This window comes from Photinus pyralis, unplaced genomic scaffold, assembly GCF_008802855.1.
Source record: "Photinus pyralis isolate 1611_PpyrPB1 unplaced genomic scaffold, Ppyr1.3 Ppyr1.4_LG8, whole genome shotgun sequence".
Classification (NCBI taxonomy): domain Eukaryota; kingdom Metazoa; phylum Arthropoda; class Insecta; order Coleoptera; family Lampyridae; genus Photinus; species Photinus pyralis.
The window spans coordinates 5993081-6011013 of NW_022170819.1; the positions used below are offsets into that span (position 1 = coordinate 5993081).

Consider the following 17933-nt stretch of genomic DNA (forward strand, 5'->3'; position numbering starts at 1 on the left):
TTAAAATTATAGTAGGAGCATAAATTAGAGAACATGCATTTCCTATATTTCGCAATTTAAAAGAGAACACTTAAGAGGTAGTGCGAAAGTATATTCGAGTAGGTTTAAATCTCTAAACCGTGTAGGAATGTAACATATAAAAGACACTTTATATATTGTGCACCAAAACTTTACAACTTACTACCAGTTCAATTGCCCTCTTCCAAAACACTCACCTAAAAAAAATAAAATCATGGCTTTTCACCCTGGAACATATTGAAAATAAAACAATTTTTTGTTTGTTAAACTGACCCCCCATTTTTTACGGAAATGCAGGTTTTGAAACACCAGGAATTCGAATCAAACGAAATGTCGTTGATGTCGGTCCGTCTGTACTCTCATTTCCGACTAAACGGCCGAGTCGATTGGAACCAAATTTGGTGCACAATATTCGTAGACATAAAAGGAAAGGCGGTGGTATTGGATTGGGGGTAAAAAATGCCCCTCCCCCCCCTTTTGTTTGAGGAAAATACACGTTTTGAAGCACCAGGAATCCTACTCAAGACAAATTTTCGATGATTTCCAACCCCTATTTCTATCGCAATGACTGAACCGATTGGAACCAAATTTGGTACACATGATCTTGGACACAAAAGGACATCGGGCATGCGCAGGTGGTGTCTGTGCTAGTCCCGGTAAATTTTGTGTGTTTTGAAAATATAAATCTTCCTAAACTCAGACGGATGGACAGCCAAAACCAAAACATTAAACTGATATTTGTCATTACAATTTCTAAAACGTGGTCATAAAAATTTATAAAGTTCACTTCGTAGAGCAGTGAATAACGAGCGTGGCCGTTTTTCGAACAAAATCTAAAATTAATTACGATTTTGGTAATCACCATTCACACAAGATATATATTTGGTAATGTGTAACAAAAACAACTGAATATATAATATAGCATATCTACAAAATACATATAATTACAATACATAGGTAGGTAAAATAAGGCACATAAAGCTTCTAGGGGGCAGGAACATCAAACATAGCTCTCATTTTGAGCCGAATAGGCTAAAAATGAGTCTAATAGCCTCGGTTCAACTAACTCTTGAACGTCAATAGAATCTATAACACCATTTCCGCACGCTTCAGCAGTTTTGCGAAGAGTTGCCTATAAAAATTGCTATTAATTAACTGCATTGCCAATTTTACTTTATGCATACCAATGCTGCTACTAAAACTGCATCGCTGTCATGTCTTTCTTTCCGTTCTCGGCAAAGTGCCACTAAAGCTTTAATTCCTTTACATTTTACGATTTGGTCCGCAGCTTCTACACAGCTACTCAATCGCGATAACGCAATAATGGATTTTTGCTGCAAACGGATTTCTACATCCTTGTCGGTGTGATTGTATTGCAGCAAATGTAGCAATACTGCCACCGCTTGCTCTTCAATCAAAGCACCCCTTGCAATTTGTTTTCCTGATAAATTCGCAAGAAGATTTGCAACTTGCTCCAAGACATACACCGAAATTAGGCTTCCTCGTGCTTTCACAGACCGTAAAATAATTCCAATACTATTCTGGTGTAAGATATACTTTACTGTCGTCGGTTCCATCTCTGTTAGATTTGATAATGCGGCTATGCACAATAGTAAATTTTGACAACACTTCGTGCTGGCAACAAAATTAGTTAACGATTTAACTAAAGTTTGGATCTGTTGTTGTAACCCGTAGACGTTTCGATTATCTTCAATCCACGGTGCGGTAATTTGTGCCAAAAGAGCCACCGCTTCCGATCTTTCAGGATCAGGACAGGATCCGTTCGAGATGATCTCGCTAATTAAATTAATTCCCGAATTATTCTCGAATTTTCTTATCGCCGTATTATTTACGCAGATCGTCGATAGAGCGCGGAGAATTAATGAGCGCACAGTTGAACTTTCGCATTTTTCGCATAAAACGCATAGTACCTGCACGCAATTGTTAGAAATTAAAATGTTAACAATTTCTTTATTTCTCAACGCAATGGACGTCAATCCAATTACTGTTGCGCGCACATGAAGCTCGGAATGGGGATCTTCTAATTCGGCTACTAATTTTTTTAATTCGTCATTCAAAATCTGTTCTTGGAGTGCTTCCCACTTTAGACTAAGTTGAATAATTAGTCTTGATATATCGTATAAATTCGTACATCTTATATTATCGCATATGTCCAAAACATCCGACGGGTCGCATGTGCTGTTAAAATTCGCCACGAATTCTTCAACTAATCTTGCGACGCTTTGAGCCAACGCTCCAGTGTGATGCTTTTGGCTGTAACAAAGAACAAGCTATAACAGTAGTCGTAAACCACACTCTCGGGTCTCGTTATGGGGCGAATCTTCTGAAGACGAATTCTCCGCGGGCGACTTTTCGGGGCCGAGTTTTCAGCACAAGCTATGTAGTCACCGCCATACATGATATATCTACATCCCCATAAAGAATAGGCCTTAACCAAATAAAAAATAAAAACCTTATTTATCGCCACCCTTTGAATTTCAAGAATCTGTTCATGCATATATCGCGTATCACGTATGTACCTATCGCCTGCGATATATCGCTTATCGTATTTACTTATCGCCTCAGTAGGTATGATCCACGCCTAACATAGAAATGGCAAGAAAAATTGTTGAACGTTACAAATGTTGCTAACGTGTAAAACAAAATCTTTCATTTCGTTAAATGTAGAAAAACCGAGAGAAAAACGCAACTTTGTATACATGGTAAGTCTTGAGATCTCGATCAAAAGATAACTTTTTGGGCATTGCAAGGTGTTCAATGTGCGAAAACGTACTTGGAGCAAAGCTAACAGAAGTTGGTACCCTATTGATCTTCGATTTAATAAAGTAGGTAGGTAATACTGTTGTGCATTTTCGATCCCATTTTGGTCGGATCTCTTGCTGACTTTTGGACAAACTGATGTGCCAAGATGCAAGTACGACACCTTCCACAAAATATGGCACATCGATATTGACCGTTACAAAAGCTGCTTTTCCTAGGCACAAACGCCTTAGAATTATAGGTACTAAATTACGATTATGGGATGAGGAAAGGACATGAAAATGCACCAACAAGGTAGATATGTAAATGCGATGAAGAAAAGCGGAAGTGTCACTTACGTTTTAATATTATTAAACTCTGATAGTATCGTTTCGGAATCAGACAATACTTTTCGTAAACGAGAAGTCAAACTTGTAGCCAATAGGGCGACCTTTTGATTTAATTCGGCGGCGATTGACTTGCATTGGAGGGTAGCTGTACATTCCGTTTCATACAGATATTTGGTTTCTTGAAGCCATTTTCGCACAGGCGGGGCTTCCGGAGTTAGCCTAAACAAACTGAGATAAATAACACACGCCAAGATAGACAGAGACATATTTACCTTTTATTCGTTTGTAAAACTGCCATTTTCGAAATTCGTTTATTTCTCAGTTGTCTCATGTTTCGAAAACTTCTATTAGAAACTTTAGGCGTCGAAGTGTTTGTGGGACAGTTTAAAAGGCTATGGAAAGCCGATTCAAATTCACTATCACTACTTTGCAGGGAATCGTGTGAAGATAAACTGATATTCTTACAGTCATCGTCTGTGGGTGGTAAAATCGCAGGTGCTGATTTATTTCTCTGTATTAAAAACGATAAACTATCGTTTAAAAACGGATATGTTTTAACGCCTTCGAATGACTCGACACTGTTTTCGTTTGATTTCCATATGTGACTATCATCGAATGTGACCTTACTGGTAGTATTCGAGTGTTGTAATTCAACGTCGTCATTTATTCCTTCTGCATACTGATAAGGATAACGTACAGAGGTATCGTCTTTTAATGTATTTTTAAACAAACTTCTGCTAACTTTTAAAGAACCGTTCCTATAAAACCTCTGCTTCTTTACCGGTTCGGACTGAACCGTCCTCGTCGGTTCTTTAAAATCACGCGGTGGTGTCCGCAAATTTGAAACGGATAAATGTTTTAAATTTTTCTTCGGCGAAAACTTCTGTTTAATGTTGCTAAACAAGTTTTGAGATTTCAGGTCTTCTTCGGAAATATTTTTTAGGATTTCTTTGGGGAAATTCTGCAGATTTGCGTTTGGTGATTGTTTCTGGTAGTCCGCATGGGGGGGTAAATTTTCGGCGTCTGAAAAACCGGAATCTTGACTGCCAGGACTGGACATTCTTGGCCAACTATCGTAGTCGTCTTGCCACCATACTTTACTCGGACTTCTTTGAAATTCTCCCATTTCTGTAAGACGAAAACTCGCTTTAATAGTGAGGAAAACAATTCAATTAACAGAAAACAAAAATATTTTAAAGATTGTGCTGTATCAGCTCCCCACACGCTTGCGTTCAAAAAACAAGTTTGGTCTTGGACACTAATAACAAGTTGGAAAGTAGGTACTCGATGCGCGTCGAGCTATGCCCGCTTTTGTACGACGGACGGATCGAGGTTTTATTAGCGGTGAAATATTTGCATGCAAAGAATTGACACACAAAGCTAATGCATCAAACCCAGAATTTTACGATGATTCCTTCGAGAGTTATACTTAAAAAACCTTTGCAGCCGACTGCCCAACTGGACACGGTCAACTCGCCAAGGGCCACTCGCCACCGGACCACTCGCCACCGACCGACTAGCCAATGGGACAACTCGCCACTGCGACAACTCGCCAACGAAATATTTTTCTCTGTTTAATGTGTCATACAAATGCATCCCACAAATGCAATAGTCAATTTCCCTAATTTTGTAAAAAAAGTTTATTGAAAAATTGTAGTCAATATTTGAATGAAGACCCAACCGCCGATACCTGTTTCTATTACTGCATTTTGATATAACGACATCTTCTGCAAATTATTATTTGAACAGAAAATTTGACAATCACATTAAACAGGGAAAAATATTTCGTTGGCGAGTTAGCGCAGTGGCGAGTAGTCCGTGGGCGAGTTGTCGCATTGGCGAGTTGTCGCGGTGGCGAGTTGTCCCGTTGGCGAGTTGTCGCGTTGGCGAGTTGTCCCATTGGCTAGTCGGTCGGTGGCGAGTCGCCCTTGGCGAGTTGACGCGTACCGCCGCCCAACTGACCGACCGACTGAACAGCCAAAGTGAATATAGAAGCTCTACTTTTAGGTAGATTTTATCTACCTATTGTAATGGTACAAGTATATATATATATATAGGTTTGTAGGCTTGTAGGTTTATATACAGGGTGACAATTTGAAAACTTACCACCCCCCATATCTTAGTAAATAAACGAGATATTTAAAAAAATCAAAATCCGTTTCGGTAATTCGGAGGGGGAATCACAATGACATAGTTGGCGACGCACCCCCTCCAACCCCCTGCGCCCCAGCCACCCCAACTTTTAAATCTTAAATAGTGACCCCCCATGTGTGATACGTTGTTGGAAAGCTCTGAAAAAATGCTTTCCAACCATACCAAATAGCATTACATTTAGGTTAGTAATTATCGTGCAAATCAAAAAATTGTTTCAAATTGTCACCCTGTATGTATATGTTTATATATGTCACTTCCAAGAAACGTTCTAACGTTCGTAATTTGAACCTATTTCGACCAAACTTTAATGGTTCGTGTAGCTCATAAATAGCTCTGCTCGTATCTCTGTCAAGTTCGTGAATCAGCAAATTCCGCCATATTAGATCAAAATGGCTGAAATAAATCTACCTACACCTGATCGGCCCAGCCGAAAAAGATTTTTGTGAAAAAACGCGCTAAAAACTACGTCTCTCTTTAGTCTCCTTACTTCAAGTAAATTTGGACCGAAGTTGTTTGTACTTTTACTGGAAAACCTGCGTCACTACCACTCGGTGCTACAGAAGAGAAAAAAAAAGGATACATAAAAGATAGTGACAAAGTCTTTCAGGTAAATAGTTATGCAAAATCTATAATTTAAAGTGCAGTAAAGTAACTGACAAAGTATACCTAAGAAAAAAATTTCCAGATTTGTACCAAATTTGAAGTAAGGAAGAGGACGTATTATCTCTCGCTGTCAGGCTGAAAAATGAAGGAAAGTACACAAAGAGGGAGCTTTATTTGTAAAAAATGAAAAACCAAAGACGCTAAAGGGTCACACAGGTCAAAGATGAATAACGTATTGAATTATGATAAGAATGAGTATGGGGTTATTTCAAGCAAAAATGAAATGCTATTGAAAGATCTCTGACTTCCCGAAAGTAACGTCCTAGAAGCAAGTTTAGCCCTGTGTGCGGGTATGCCATCAGTGCCTATTTTTGAAATAGAGTTGTTCAGAATGGGGGATTGATATCAATGAAACCGAGAAGCATGTAAGTAACTGTCGGAGTCTGTTTGTCGAGTTTCAAGAGTTCCAAACTCCATGGACCATGTGTTATCAAAGCCGCTGGAAAAAATTTGTCAAAGCCGTCGAGAAAGGAGATTTCATACTTCACAAAGGAAAACGCACTGAGGATTACCCTGAACAATGCGTGATTTCGACAAATTTATGTTTTCTTTTAGCTGCTCAAGAGAGAAATGAAAATAGCCATTCAACAACGACCGAATGTTGGTTGAAATTCAATGGAAAGACGGTGCTACATGGAAGTTGCAAACAAAGTAGTAGGTACTCTTTACAAGTCGACTTAGCCTTGTTAAACATGCGTATTCCTTGCCACAGTACCTCTCTGGAAATGTTTCCAGTTAGTTATGACCGTGCCAAACTGAGTACATACCTAGATCGTGTGTGGATTGGTCCGAAAGTATGGACGCTTATAGCTAACATCAGACAAATCGACAAACATTGCGTTTCATATACATAGTATTTAAAAAAAGTTGGTAGACAGGATCAAAACAAGCACTTTTTCTAAATAAACCGAGGGTTCAACGTGGTTCGTTTGGAAACCACCCAGAAAAAGTGGTAAAATTTGCATCACTTTAAATTTTTTCTCAGCAACCATAAGAGTTACAAACACTGGTGGCACATTCTTTGAATAGGTTTTGAGGTATACCCTTTCCGATTTTGCTGAAATTTTCAAAATTACTACTACGGAACGGCGCACCCTTAAATGGAGATGCCAACAATTCTGATTTCGACAAAATTTGGTATACCTATGGCATGTTTGAATCTGAAATTAGTTTTTGAAAATTCGAAAAAAAAAATTCTACTACTATTCTTGGCGGGACAACGAAAATGGAGAAAATTCCACAAACTTGTTGTGTACATACTTCATGAGTTAAGGAACAAAATTTACGAACAGTTTTTAAACACTATTCAAACGGGGATACTTATACCACAGATCTACACATACACAGATTGCTAACCTTATGCATTTTTTGGGAAACAAATTTAGGTATACTTAAAAGCGCCCTCTATTGCGGAGCAGTATAAACATGTACCGTTTAAAACTGTAATATGACGCTTATGGATGTATGCATTAGATGTCGCTGCAAAAAATTGAAGCGGTAAAGTGTGCATAATTCGAATTCGTTAATCGTTATTTTTAGCATTTCGTTTATAAGTTTCTGCATCTATCTATATTGACGATTGTTGTATCGTACATATTGGAATAGTCTTTGAGATAGGTAAGTACGTATAGTAACATTTTTGAATTAAATTGTCTGATAAGCTCATCTACTCATTCTCATTAATCAAAGAGTACCGCATCGCGGATATGTGTTGTGGAATATTTACCCAACCGCAGCGCGTGCGACTTAATGGTCAGGTACTATTTAAAGCTAAACCTGCCGCCCCGCCAAGCGATTGTGCAAATATTTCTTCCAACTATAAACGGTTTTTCCGTTCACCATTTCCCTCTTGTCACTTCACTAAGCTGCATTATCTGCCTAGGCACGTGCAGGCAATGTAATTTGATCTCCAAAGACTTTTGATGTGGAAATATTAAAGCGCCTATACATGTTTCTTAAGTAATATTAATTTTTAGATTCTTGTTACCATGCCTGCGAGAAGAGGTGCAAAGCGCTCCTACTTTGAGTGCCCTTCTACTTGGAAGATTTCCCCAAAAATGAATCTATCATACGAGAATAGCGGGAATAGTATGCTGTTTGCTCTTCAACATGAAGAATTAAGAAATAAATTTGTATGCGAAAAACATTTTCATCATGGGGATTTATCAAATAGCACCCTCCACAGAACCAGGTTGAATCCAAATGTAATTCCTGTGGCGCACAATAGAGAAGATCTTATTGTTAACTTTCCCGCCCAATCGTACAAACTAGCTGCTTCTTCGAGCATAAACAAACGCCATAAACCAAAACCTCTCCAAACATCGTGTTCATCAACGTCCTCGTCGGTAAAGCACAATTTGGATATCATATATACCTTTACGGTTAGGAATCTGTCAAGACTTTTAAAGCCGCAAATAGTTTCCGCCAACTTCAAAAAACCTTCACGATTCCTTAAGAACCTGCCCTATGTTACCTCCTATCATATCATATCACTGTAATAATATGAATATTAAGGAATTCGGATTGTGCAAACTTTGGCGCTTTAATTTTGTTTCAACGACATCTAACGCATAAATCCATAAGCGTCATATTACAGTTTTAAACGTTACATGTTTATACTGCTCCACAAATAGAGGACGCTTTTAAGTATACCTAAATTTGTTTCCCAAAAAATGCATAAGGTTAGCAATCTGTGTATGTGTAGATCTGTGCTTATACTGATCCAAAGGACCAATTGTCAAACGAGTTCGACAATTTTGTTCCTTAACTCAAGTATCTACACATCAAATTTCATGGAATTCTCTCCATTTTCGTTGTCCGGTCAAGAATTAAGTAGAATTATTTAGGTAGATTTACTTGAAGACGAATTAGAGGTAAACTACTGATTAATTGCATTAGCGTCTGTCAAATGTAACTCATACTTGCTGAGACAAAATTAAAGAATAAATGCAAATAGCAAATGTCTTTCTTTGAGCGGGCTCTCAAATGAAACACGTTGGACCCTCGGTTTATTTGGAAAAAGTGCATGTTTGGATCCCCTCCACCACACACGACAAATCGGTACTAACTAATAATCTTCGTACTAATCTCAAATTAGCTAAAGGAACCTAAGGAACTTATTAAATCAAAAATTTGCGAATGTGAGGTGATAGGTGATGGCGGTACCTAAACCGGTCTGTTTAAAATATCAATTCAGCTACAAAGATCAGACCGAAACTTACGTTCGGTCATGAAAATTATTTAAATCAATGCTAGAAGTTTAGTGTTCTCAGAAGCGTTGGTCCAAATTTTAAAAAGGTTTAAAAGAACAGAATTTGGTATAACGTACGTTATGACTTGCGAAAATACTTGTCGAGAAAATAAAATATAGATGTGAATTACGGAAACTCAATTAATTCAAGTTAAGACCCGGCCCACAGTGTCTTTAGATGAGCCTCAAGGCTCAAAGATTATTGAAAACGAACAACTAATCGATATTTCCTTCTGCTTAGTATGCATCTACTTACATAGCTATATCCAGGTGCATACAGAATCAACGTTACCCCTATGCCATTCGTAAGGGTGCCCTATTATGTGTAAATAATGACCTAAAACAGTTTCTCCAAAAATACTATAACTGAAATGTAATTTCCCAAGAAGATGTCATAAGGTAGCTATAATTATACGGTTTGTGTAAAGACAACTACTTTCAAAGATATTGAGTGCCATAGATGGACACATAAGGTGTCTAATTAAAAAGCAATGTCAATTTACAAAGAACTACTCCGCACAACAAAGACAATTACCTATGATTTTTTCTCATACCTATCCCGCATAGACTGCGTGGATTTTTTTCTGGTATGCGAACAACATTAATCATTTACAATTGAATTATACAAGAAATGCTCGCCAATCCGAATTAGGGTTGATATCGTTAAAAGGGGACCGTCCCCACATTACCGTTACGGCAGCTGCACTTTGAAGATGTGACCGATGTACAAGTATTGTTCGGAATGTAGAATTTTTAGGTAGGTACGTACATAATAAATAACGCGCCTTCGAAGTTACATACTTCTGAAATGTTTTGTAAACTGATAAGGCATTATCAGGATTGGAAGAACTACGCACATTGATTCAGAAAAATTTTCACGTGTAATTAAATGACGTACACTGAAAGGCATTTGCGAAATGATTCATTAAAAAAATGTGCCTAGGAAGAAATTAATTTTCCATGTCTGGAAAAACCTTGATGTGTGTATATGCTTGCCAATTTACCTTTGATACACTGTGGGGTTTTAAAATTGCCATCTAATTGTACCTAATTATCGTTCTAATTTTTAACATTTACAAATTGTTTATTTGTTTTTTGTATAGAATTACATAAGGTACGAAATGTGTCATTTCCTGTAAACAACATTGTTAGAATAAGTTCGTCATGCAAAAACGATTCTATACGCATACATATACGGCCGAGAAATGACAATGAGACTGAAAACTTGAGGATAAATCAAATTTCGGTCATTGTTCGTTAAAATGAATTCAAACACAAGCTAACAAGGCTACGATTTCGCTTTTTTAATGTACGTCTCGCAAGGCTCGCCAAAAAGTTCACTAACTTTAATAATACTCATTTAAATATTCGAATATAAATAAAACAAATTTTGACTAAAAAAAGTGTTTATTTTGTTGTAAGTAAAGATAAATAGTATTATCTTATCACGTTACACAGGGTGTCCCAGATCATGAGGTTTGCATGGGTATTTTCATATACAGGGTGTTTGGTAAACATGCGGCAAAAATGAAAGAGGTTATTCCTTGGACTATTCTAATGATATTTTATCCTTTGATGATTTTTGAAAAAACGCATTCGAATAATGAGCCATGATAGAGGATTTCACAAACAACCGTTTAAGTAATAAGGGCAGAAATTACACATGTATCTTCGCAACGAAGCGTTTTTTCAAAAATCATCAAAGGATAAAATAACATTAGAAATAGTCCAAGGAATAACCTCTTTCATTTTTGCCGCATGTTTACCAAAACACCCTGTATAATACCATAAGTAGTCGAAGTATTGTCGAATATTTTTGAGGTGCTGTCACGAATGCTAGTTACGCTGATTAATACCACGAGCGCTTGCGCGAGTGGTATTAAAAAGCGTAACTAGCATGAGTGGAGCAGCAGCTCAAAAATAATCTACAAATACTTCGACTACGAATGGTATTCGGAGGACTATTCAATGAATCAAAAGAAAAATTAAGCATAATTACCCACGCGAATGTATTTCCATGACAACAATAAATGTCAAAATAAATTATGGAAGTTGCTTTTCATTTTGCTATTGATTCTATTCGAACTTTTGTATGCTCCAAGCTAATTCGTTATGAGTGATTAAATTAAAAGATGTGGTGATAAGTCGGTTGTCGAAATTGATTAACAAACTAAGAAGAATGTTCCGGTTAATATGACAAAATTTCGCGTCATTTCACTGGTGGAAGTTTGACAAATGTCATTGAATAATCGCATTGAATTGTCGCTGAAATACCACACGTGAAATTATCGCTGAAATACCACACGTGAAATTATCACTATAATTCGTTCCCATTGGCGCAGCAATTTGAAATCGAGACATTTCACTGGTTGAAATGTGACAAATGTTAGATGAATTGAATAGTCATTATTAAATTCAAATTTCGCTTAGATTTGAAAATTCGGGGCCCTTAGAAGTATAACTTTTCTTTTCTTAAATGGGGGTCGTGTTGGATTTTCACTCGGATTTTCACCCACAATTGAACTAAAGATGCTAATAAAACTAATTACTTGTACATTTTATTCCATTGGACTGCTCAAATGTCTTTAATAATTAGTTATTCTGCAGTGGATTATCAGTTATTTTTATTCGTTAAAAAACACGCGCTTTAACATTAGGGTATTACCAGTTTTATTAAGTTTAAGTATTATCTTGTGCATCCTTTCGAGGGTGAATATCTGTAAACTTGGAAAAATAACCTTTGTTTTGATTGAATGCTTAATTTTTCTTCTTTTGTAAAATTTGACGTGAATAATTTGTCATTTTTAAGAGTATCTTAGGTTTTGCAATCTGGCATCTATATCTCATTTTCATCATCGCATTCCCAACGCTAGCTTCTAAGCATCAGAGATATAATATTCATCCGATTTTGATCAAATTTGAAATGTGGTAAATTGGAATTAAGGTGTCACAAGAAATGGTAAGGATAGTGTGGGGTTTCTACTCTGGCTCAGAATCATTCACACCCCAGGACGGAGGAAAATCGAAATTACTCACTTTTCTGTTAAATTTTAATAAAAAAGTCCAAGTAGTTTATTTATGCTGTATTATTATTATCATATATGATTTACCTAACTTTCTTTTCATAAACGACCACAATATGGACTTAGCTAGTAACATCTAGTTTAGGCATTTAATTAAAAAGTATTTTATTCAATGGTTTAGTGATGTCTTTCTATCCCAGGTGTAACTGTTCATCTTCAAGTAGCACGCGTCCTTTAACTGCATTCCGCCCCCTTCCTGTTATAAAGGGGTTTAATAACACCGGAAGGATGTTCCTCTTTTCGCTTTATGCTTTGTAACTTTACCCGATTATAAAAATTTAAAATGATCCATATGCCACAAACGGCACAAATTATCTGTGGATAATTGCGATAAAACTATTTATTTGTATGGTCTATGATATATCTATAAAATTTCCGATTCCCTTATGGTCTTTTTGTACGTAATGCCCGTAATGGTAATCATTTCGTGTGCACAAACACCAGGTGTGCACGTGCCAAACACGAGGCTTTTATACACGTTCATATTTCACACCCTCTGCTCTGATGTATGCCATATGGATGGTGGTTGCAGCTGTTTTCAAAATACAAGCGAATGCAAACAATATTAAATGTGGGTCTGGGAAGATTTTGGTTTACGTACAAATTTGCTTATATTGGTAGGTACGTGGTGCACGGTAGCTGTCACATACTTAATTAACATTCAGGTATTTATTCGGGTTTGCGATGAGTAGGTATGATATCAATGGAAACGTGCACAAAATTATTCACATCTAACCACAGTTATTTTCTATAAACCATACAGGCGCAGTCGAAGCTAATCACCATACCACCACTTACGTGTGCAGCACTTGAAATTAGCCTTAAGTACTTTCTATTTCAATCATTTTATTTCCATACTACCATACATCCATCGAGAACTTTTTATGTAAAGTGCTGACGAGCAAGATCATCAACTCGTAACAATGTTGTAATTGAATATCTTTTGCATGCAAGCAATGCAATTTGTTATGCATTTGCACTTTTTCGTTTATGAAATGAGGTGTTTTCTTGTACAATAATAGCGCAAAGTTCAAAGACTATTAATTTCAAATTACCTAAATGTCCGAGAACGAAGGGCCTCAACTTATAAGGTCAATGACGTTCGTTTCCGTACTATTATAGCATTTGAGTATCGCTAAGTACGAGAGATACTTGAGACATGATTAATTAGTGTTGGGAAAACGTGGCGTTTATTTTGTCCACCCAAGTTCAGTACCTATGCATCTGTGCTAAGCTTTAGGTCCGTTTCGTTGCTTTGAGACTAGTAAATTTGAATGGCATACGAAATGTTCAACGAAATTTTGAAGATCGCAAACTTTTCATTTTAATTTATAGGCATTAAACTGGTCCTCCAAATTTGAAGTGTGCTACCCTAACAAGATCCGTGTTTGAATGCTTTACCGAGGAGGAGTACATGGAGTAGTTGACACAACAATATAAAGCAAAAATTTGCGGGGCAAAAAAGAAGATATTTTAACAATATTTAAAAAATAGTGATGTTTACATTTCTGAAATAAAAATAATGCTCTATCAAATGACACAAAAAGTAAAAATTACTTCCATAAGAAAAAACAAAGTTGATGATGGTTAACCGGAGACGAAACGTCAGACTTAAAAGGCATCTTCTAGAGGAAAAAAAGTTGCCATTATAATAATGTGTCATTTATTTTGAAATATGTTTTTCAATAACTTCGGTAAAAAAACGATTTTGCAAAATTTCGTTTTTTCAGGATATCTCCGAAAGTAATCGGAATTTTTTCAGTTTCAAAACGGTATGTTGTTAAGCATTTCATCGAATTTGAATCAGCCTGTATATAGGCAAAAAATTGTAAATGTATTTTTTCTAGGTTAGTGACATACTAGTAGGTACCTACCCTCATTTTAAAAATCGAAAATTAAGCCCATTTCCGCCTAAACTGGAGGTAAATTTTCCAAATCCATATTTCCTTTCTTTACTTTATATAGGTATACCATAAAAAGTGCAATTATAGGGGGCGCGCTACTTTTGTAGAAGGTGTTCCAGATCTATTCCACGGGTAATTTTGTTCTTATTGAAAATAAAGAATATCATAAATGGTGAGTTTTTGTGTATTGTTTGAGTGCGCGTTAAGAAAATTTGAAACTTCAGGCCAGATTTAAAAAGTGATTTCTATTATTTTTACGATGAAAAATCACTAGCGATCAGGTAAAAATAATTAGTTATTAAAATGATTCAGAGGCGGACGTGATTATGTTAATTCAAAAAACTGACCGATTCACTGACTGGATTTTTGTAAGATGGGCGTTTTTTAATTTCTTTGCCCCGACGATTGAACAAAGAATGAGTAAAAACGATTTACATAAAGCGCATTTCCACTTGCATTCATTTCCCATTTGTAAGATGCAACTTCTGTTAAAATCGTAAAAATCCGGCCACAAATATGAAAAATAGCGTTGCACATGGGCAATCCATTTTGACGTGCTACTTCAATTTCAGTTTATGAGAAGAATTTCATTTCAATGCTTTTCTAAATAAGAAAGTTGGAACTGCGCATGCGCAAACCTAAATTTTAAAACTAATGTTAGATTTTCCTTTGTTCCAAGCGCCTAAGTATCAAATTTCACTTAAATGGTGCCATAGATAAAAAAGTTGGCACTGCGCATGCGCAAAAGAAAATTTTGAGACTGGCGCTCGATGATTCTTTATTCCAAGTGCCTATGTATCACATTTCATTTAAATTCTTCCATAAATAAAAAAGTTGGCACTGCGCATGCGCAAAACCAAATTTTGAAACTGGCGTTTGATTTTCCTTTATCTCATGTGCCTATGTATCAAATTTCGTTTAAATTCTTCCATAAATAAAAAAGTTGGCACTGCGCATGCGCAAAACCAAATTTTGAAATTGGCGTTTGATTTTCCTTTATTCCAAGTGCCTATGTATCAAATTTCGTTTAAATTCTTCCATAAATAAAAAAGTTGGCACTGCGCATGCGCAAAACCAAATTTTGAAATTGGCGTTTGATTTTCCTTTATCCCAAGTGCCTATGTATCAAATTTCGTTTAAATTCTTCCATAAATAAAAAAGTTGGCACTGCGCATGCGCAAAACCAAATTTTGAAATTGGCGTTTGATTTTCCTTATCCCAAGTGCCTATGTATCAAATTTCGTTTAAATTCTTCCATAAATAAAAATGGTCGAGATGCGAAAAGGGCACTGTGAATTTTGAATCGATTCGATTCAACTTTTGGCATTGCGTATTATATGGCTAAAGCTATGTCCATATTGAATTTCATGCAATTCAGTTCATAACTAACGGAGATGTAAAAGCGATCGAACATTTCTAAACAAAGTTATCGTTCACACGGACATATAGATGGACAGACAGACAAAGGAACAGACGGAGAGACCAACCGGCAGGCGACAGATAGTAATGCAAAATTATAAACGATCTCTAGGATCGTTAATAAACGGCAAAAGTGTAAAATTATGGAACATGTAAAAACGGTTTTTTGTTTTTTTTTACAATAACTTTTTTTTTAAGCGGTACAGAAAAAATTCCTTCCTTGGTACAAGACTCGACACCATAACGAACCAAATAGCGAAAAAAGTAGAACAATAGCTCTTAAAATAAAAAACTAGTAGCGTCGCAAAGTTAGCGGACGGACGGACGGACGGACGGACGGACGGACAAAGTGGCCACAATAGCGCATTTTTTTTTTTATTTTTGTGGAAATGCGCTAAAAAAAAGATTATTTTTACACTTTCATTTCGACTTTCATCAAGTATTCTTTAATTAATCGTTCCCTTTCATCGTTAGAGTAAAAATTTTTTTTTAATTACCTAGGCAACATAAAAATATTAACATTGTCTAAACGAGCACAAAATATGCAAGCTTTGTATACTTGTTTCAGTTAATAAAAAATCAAACTAAAATTCTTGTAAACATGCGTATCTTATGTACTACTTGAAGTATATCTTCCACAGGGTGTAACATGTAAGTATCTCAACTAAACAAACTGAAGTGGTTTTTGGTTGTTTTTGGAACTAGTCTCCCAAAACTCCCAAAATCTATTTGATTCGTAAGTTCTCTCACAACAACTCTAACACATAGGAAGATTAAATTATATATCCCTTTTTCTGAGTTTTCGGTATCGGTATTTCTGATTTTGTAAACATTTTCCCCAAAACCATACACCGAAAACATCTCACGCTTAAACAGAAGTGTGAAAATCTTGAAACTTGAAAAAAATCTACAGGAATCAAATTCTAGCCATTGTTGTAGTCCGACCACGAATATGTCAAATGGAGTCCAAATTTTGTGTATTTAAACAAATGACAAATGTTAAATAGTGAAGAGTTATTTATACAAAACCGAAGGTGTTATACCTAGCTGAAACGAGCACTCTTTAAGAAACTCATATTCTCAGATTCAAGATTCATAGATAATAATCGAATCAGCTCGTCGTTGTAATTGAAATTAAACAAAATATTTACCGACAATGCAATCCATTCTTTTAAAAACAGGGAGGTGTCTAAATTACTAAAAGTGATGGACCAAAAATTCACATAATCAATTTTAAATTATATATATGATTACACTTCTGCATTCAGAAGAAAAGCAAGATCAATGTTGAGGGGAAATGCAAAATCATACCGAATGGCGAATGATTGCAGAGTACCTAATCACGATATACTACTATCATTATCTATTTAATAGTCTATTAATTCGGTTTTTATTACACATTCTTCATAATAGTATAATATATAAATATATATATATATAGTGAGTAATAAAGTCAATAAATAGCATCAATAAATGTACCTAATTATAATGAATAGGCACAATAGGTACAGTAAGAGATATCTTACTGATCTGTTAGTAATCTAACACACCTGCATCCAGTGAAACATACACGCAATCGTATTAAAGCAAGAGAAATGAGTAACGTATCCATCTGTATTCAAAGAAATCTTACAAGAGCATAGCGTTTGAATCATAGTACACGGAAAATTTTAGCATTTAGGTATTAATCACGTCTGAGTATTGAAAAAGAGTAAGTCAATGTGCGGTTGATTCATGCCATTAGCATGTTAAAGATCACCTAAGTACCTAAGTATATTTCATAGATTTTGCATTAAAACTATGGAATTTGAAAAACCACTTAAAAGAAACGGAAATTAGGTTTTTTCATTAAGAGAATCATATTGCTCGTGTCTAAAATTTGACGATAAAATGTAAACTATTCAAATTAATTCTACGTTAATGAATTTAACTGACCTTGTCACGATGATAATTGTAGTAGTATAAATCCGCAGGAAATTACAAAGCACTAACCTTTAAGGTCACCACTTCACAAAAAAACGAGTACCTTAGTTTACGACTTTTTTGTAAAACGCGGCTCGTCAAAGCGCCACAAATTCATATTCAACAATAAGCGCCAGATTAGTTTGAATACGCGCTATAGCTTGGGAGGGGATAAAAGCGGCGTTATTGGTCGCTTTTCGGCGCTTTAAATCGTATAAGTACCTACAGTAAAATTTTAATAATAATTGCACTGCCTTTATTTGAATATTATTTTAATCGCTCGTTATGATAATAAACTTTCGATTTTTGTTCAAAGTGGGTAATTGAGTCAATTACGCGTGCCCGTAACGTACGGTAAATCGTATGGGTA

At 35.9% G+C, this 17933-nt stretch overlaps 1 protein-coding gene across 3 annotated transcripts; it reads right to left on the reverse strand.

Moving 5' to 3' along the window:
• Window positions 1-876: 876 nt before the first annotated feature.
• On the reverse strand, window positions 877-17696 carry LOC116177715 (protein inscuteable homolog). 3 transcript variants are annotated; one of them, XM_031496776.1, is made up of 5 exons: window positions 17537-17696; window positions 3401-4256; window positions 3138-3347; window positions 1203-2292; window positions 877-1150 (listed from the first exon to the last, which is right to left on the reverse strand). In XM_031496776.1, exons 2-5 carry the CDS (start codon window positions 4252-4254, stop codon window positions 1019-1021), a joined length of 2286 nt encoding a protein of 761 aa, XP_031352636.1. In that variant the 5' UTR covers window positions 4255-4256; window positions 17537-17696; the 3' UTR covers window positions 877-1018. The 3 variants fall into 3 exon arrangements, with proteins under 3 accessions (XP_031352636.1, XP_031352634.1, XP_031352635.1); XM_031496774.1 differs by having other exon boundaries at window positions 3138-3356; XM_031496775.1 differs by having other exon boundaries at window positions 3138-3356; window positions 17594-17695.
• Window positions 17697-17933: the final 237 nt, after the last annotated feature.

Bases quoted from the DNA above. Each gene is read 5' to 3' on its own strand.
- LOC116177715 (XM_031496774.1), bottom strand. From the start codon at position 4,254: ATGGGAGAATTTCAAAGAAGTCCGAGTAAAGTATGGTGGCAAGACGAC. The intron at 3,357-3,400 runs GTAAATATGTCT...TATTTATCTCAG, and splicing joins GTTTTACAAACGAATAAAAG to TTTGTTTAGGCTAACTCCGG. The intron at 2,293-3,137 runs GTAAGTGACACT...TCTTTGTTACAG, and splicing joins GAGTTTAATAATATTAAAAC to CCAAAAGCATCACACTGGAG.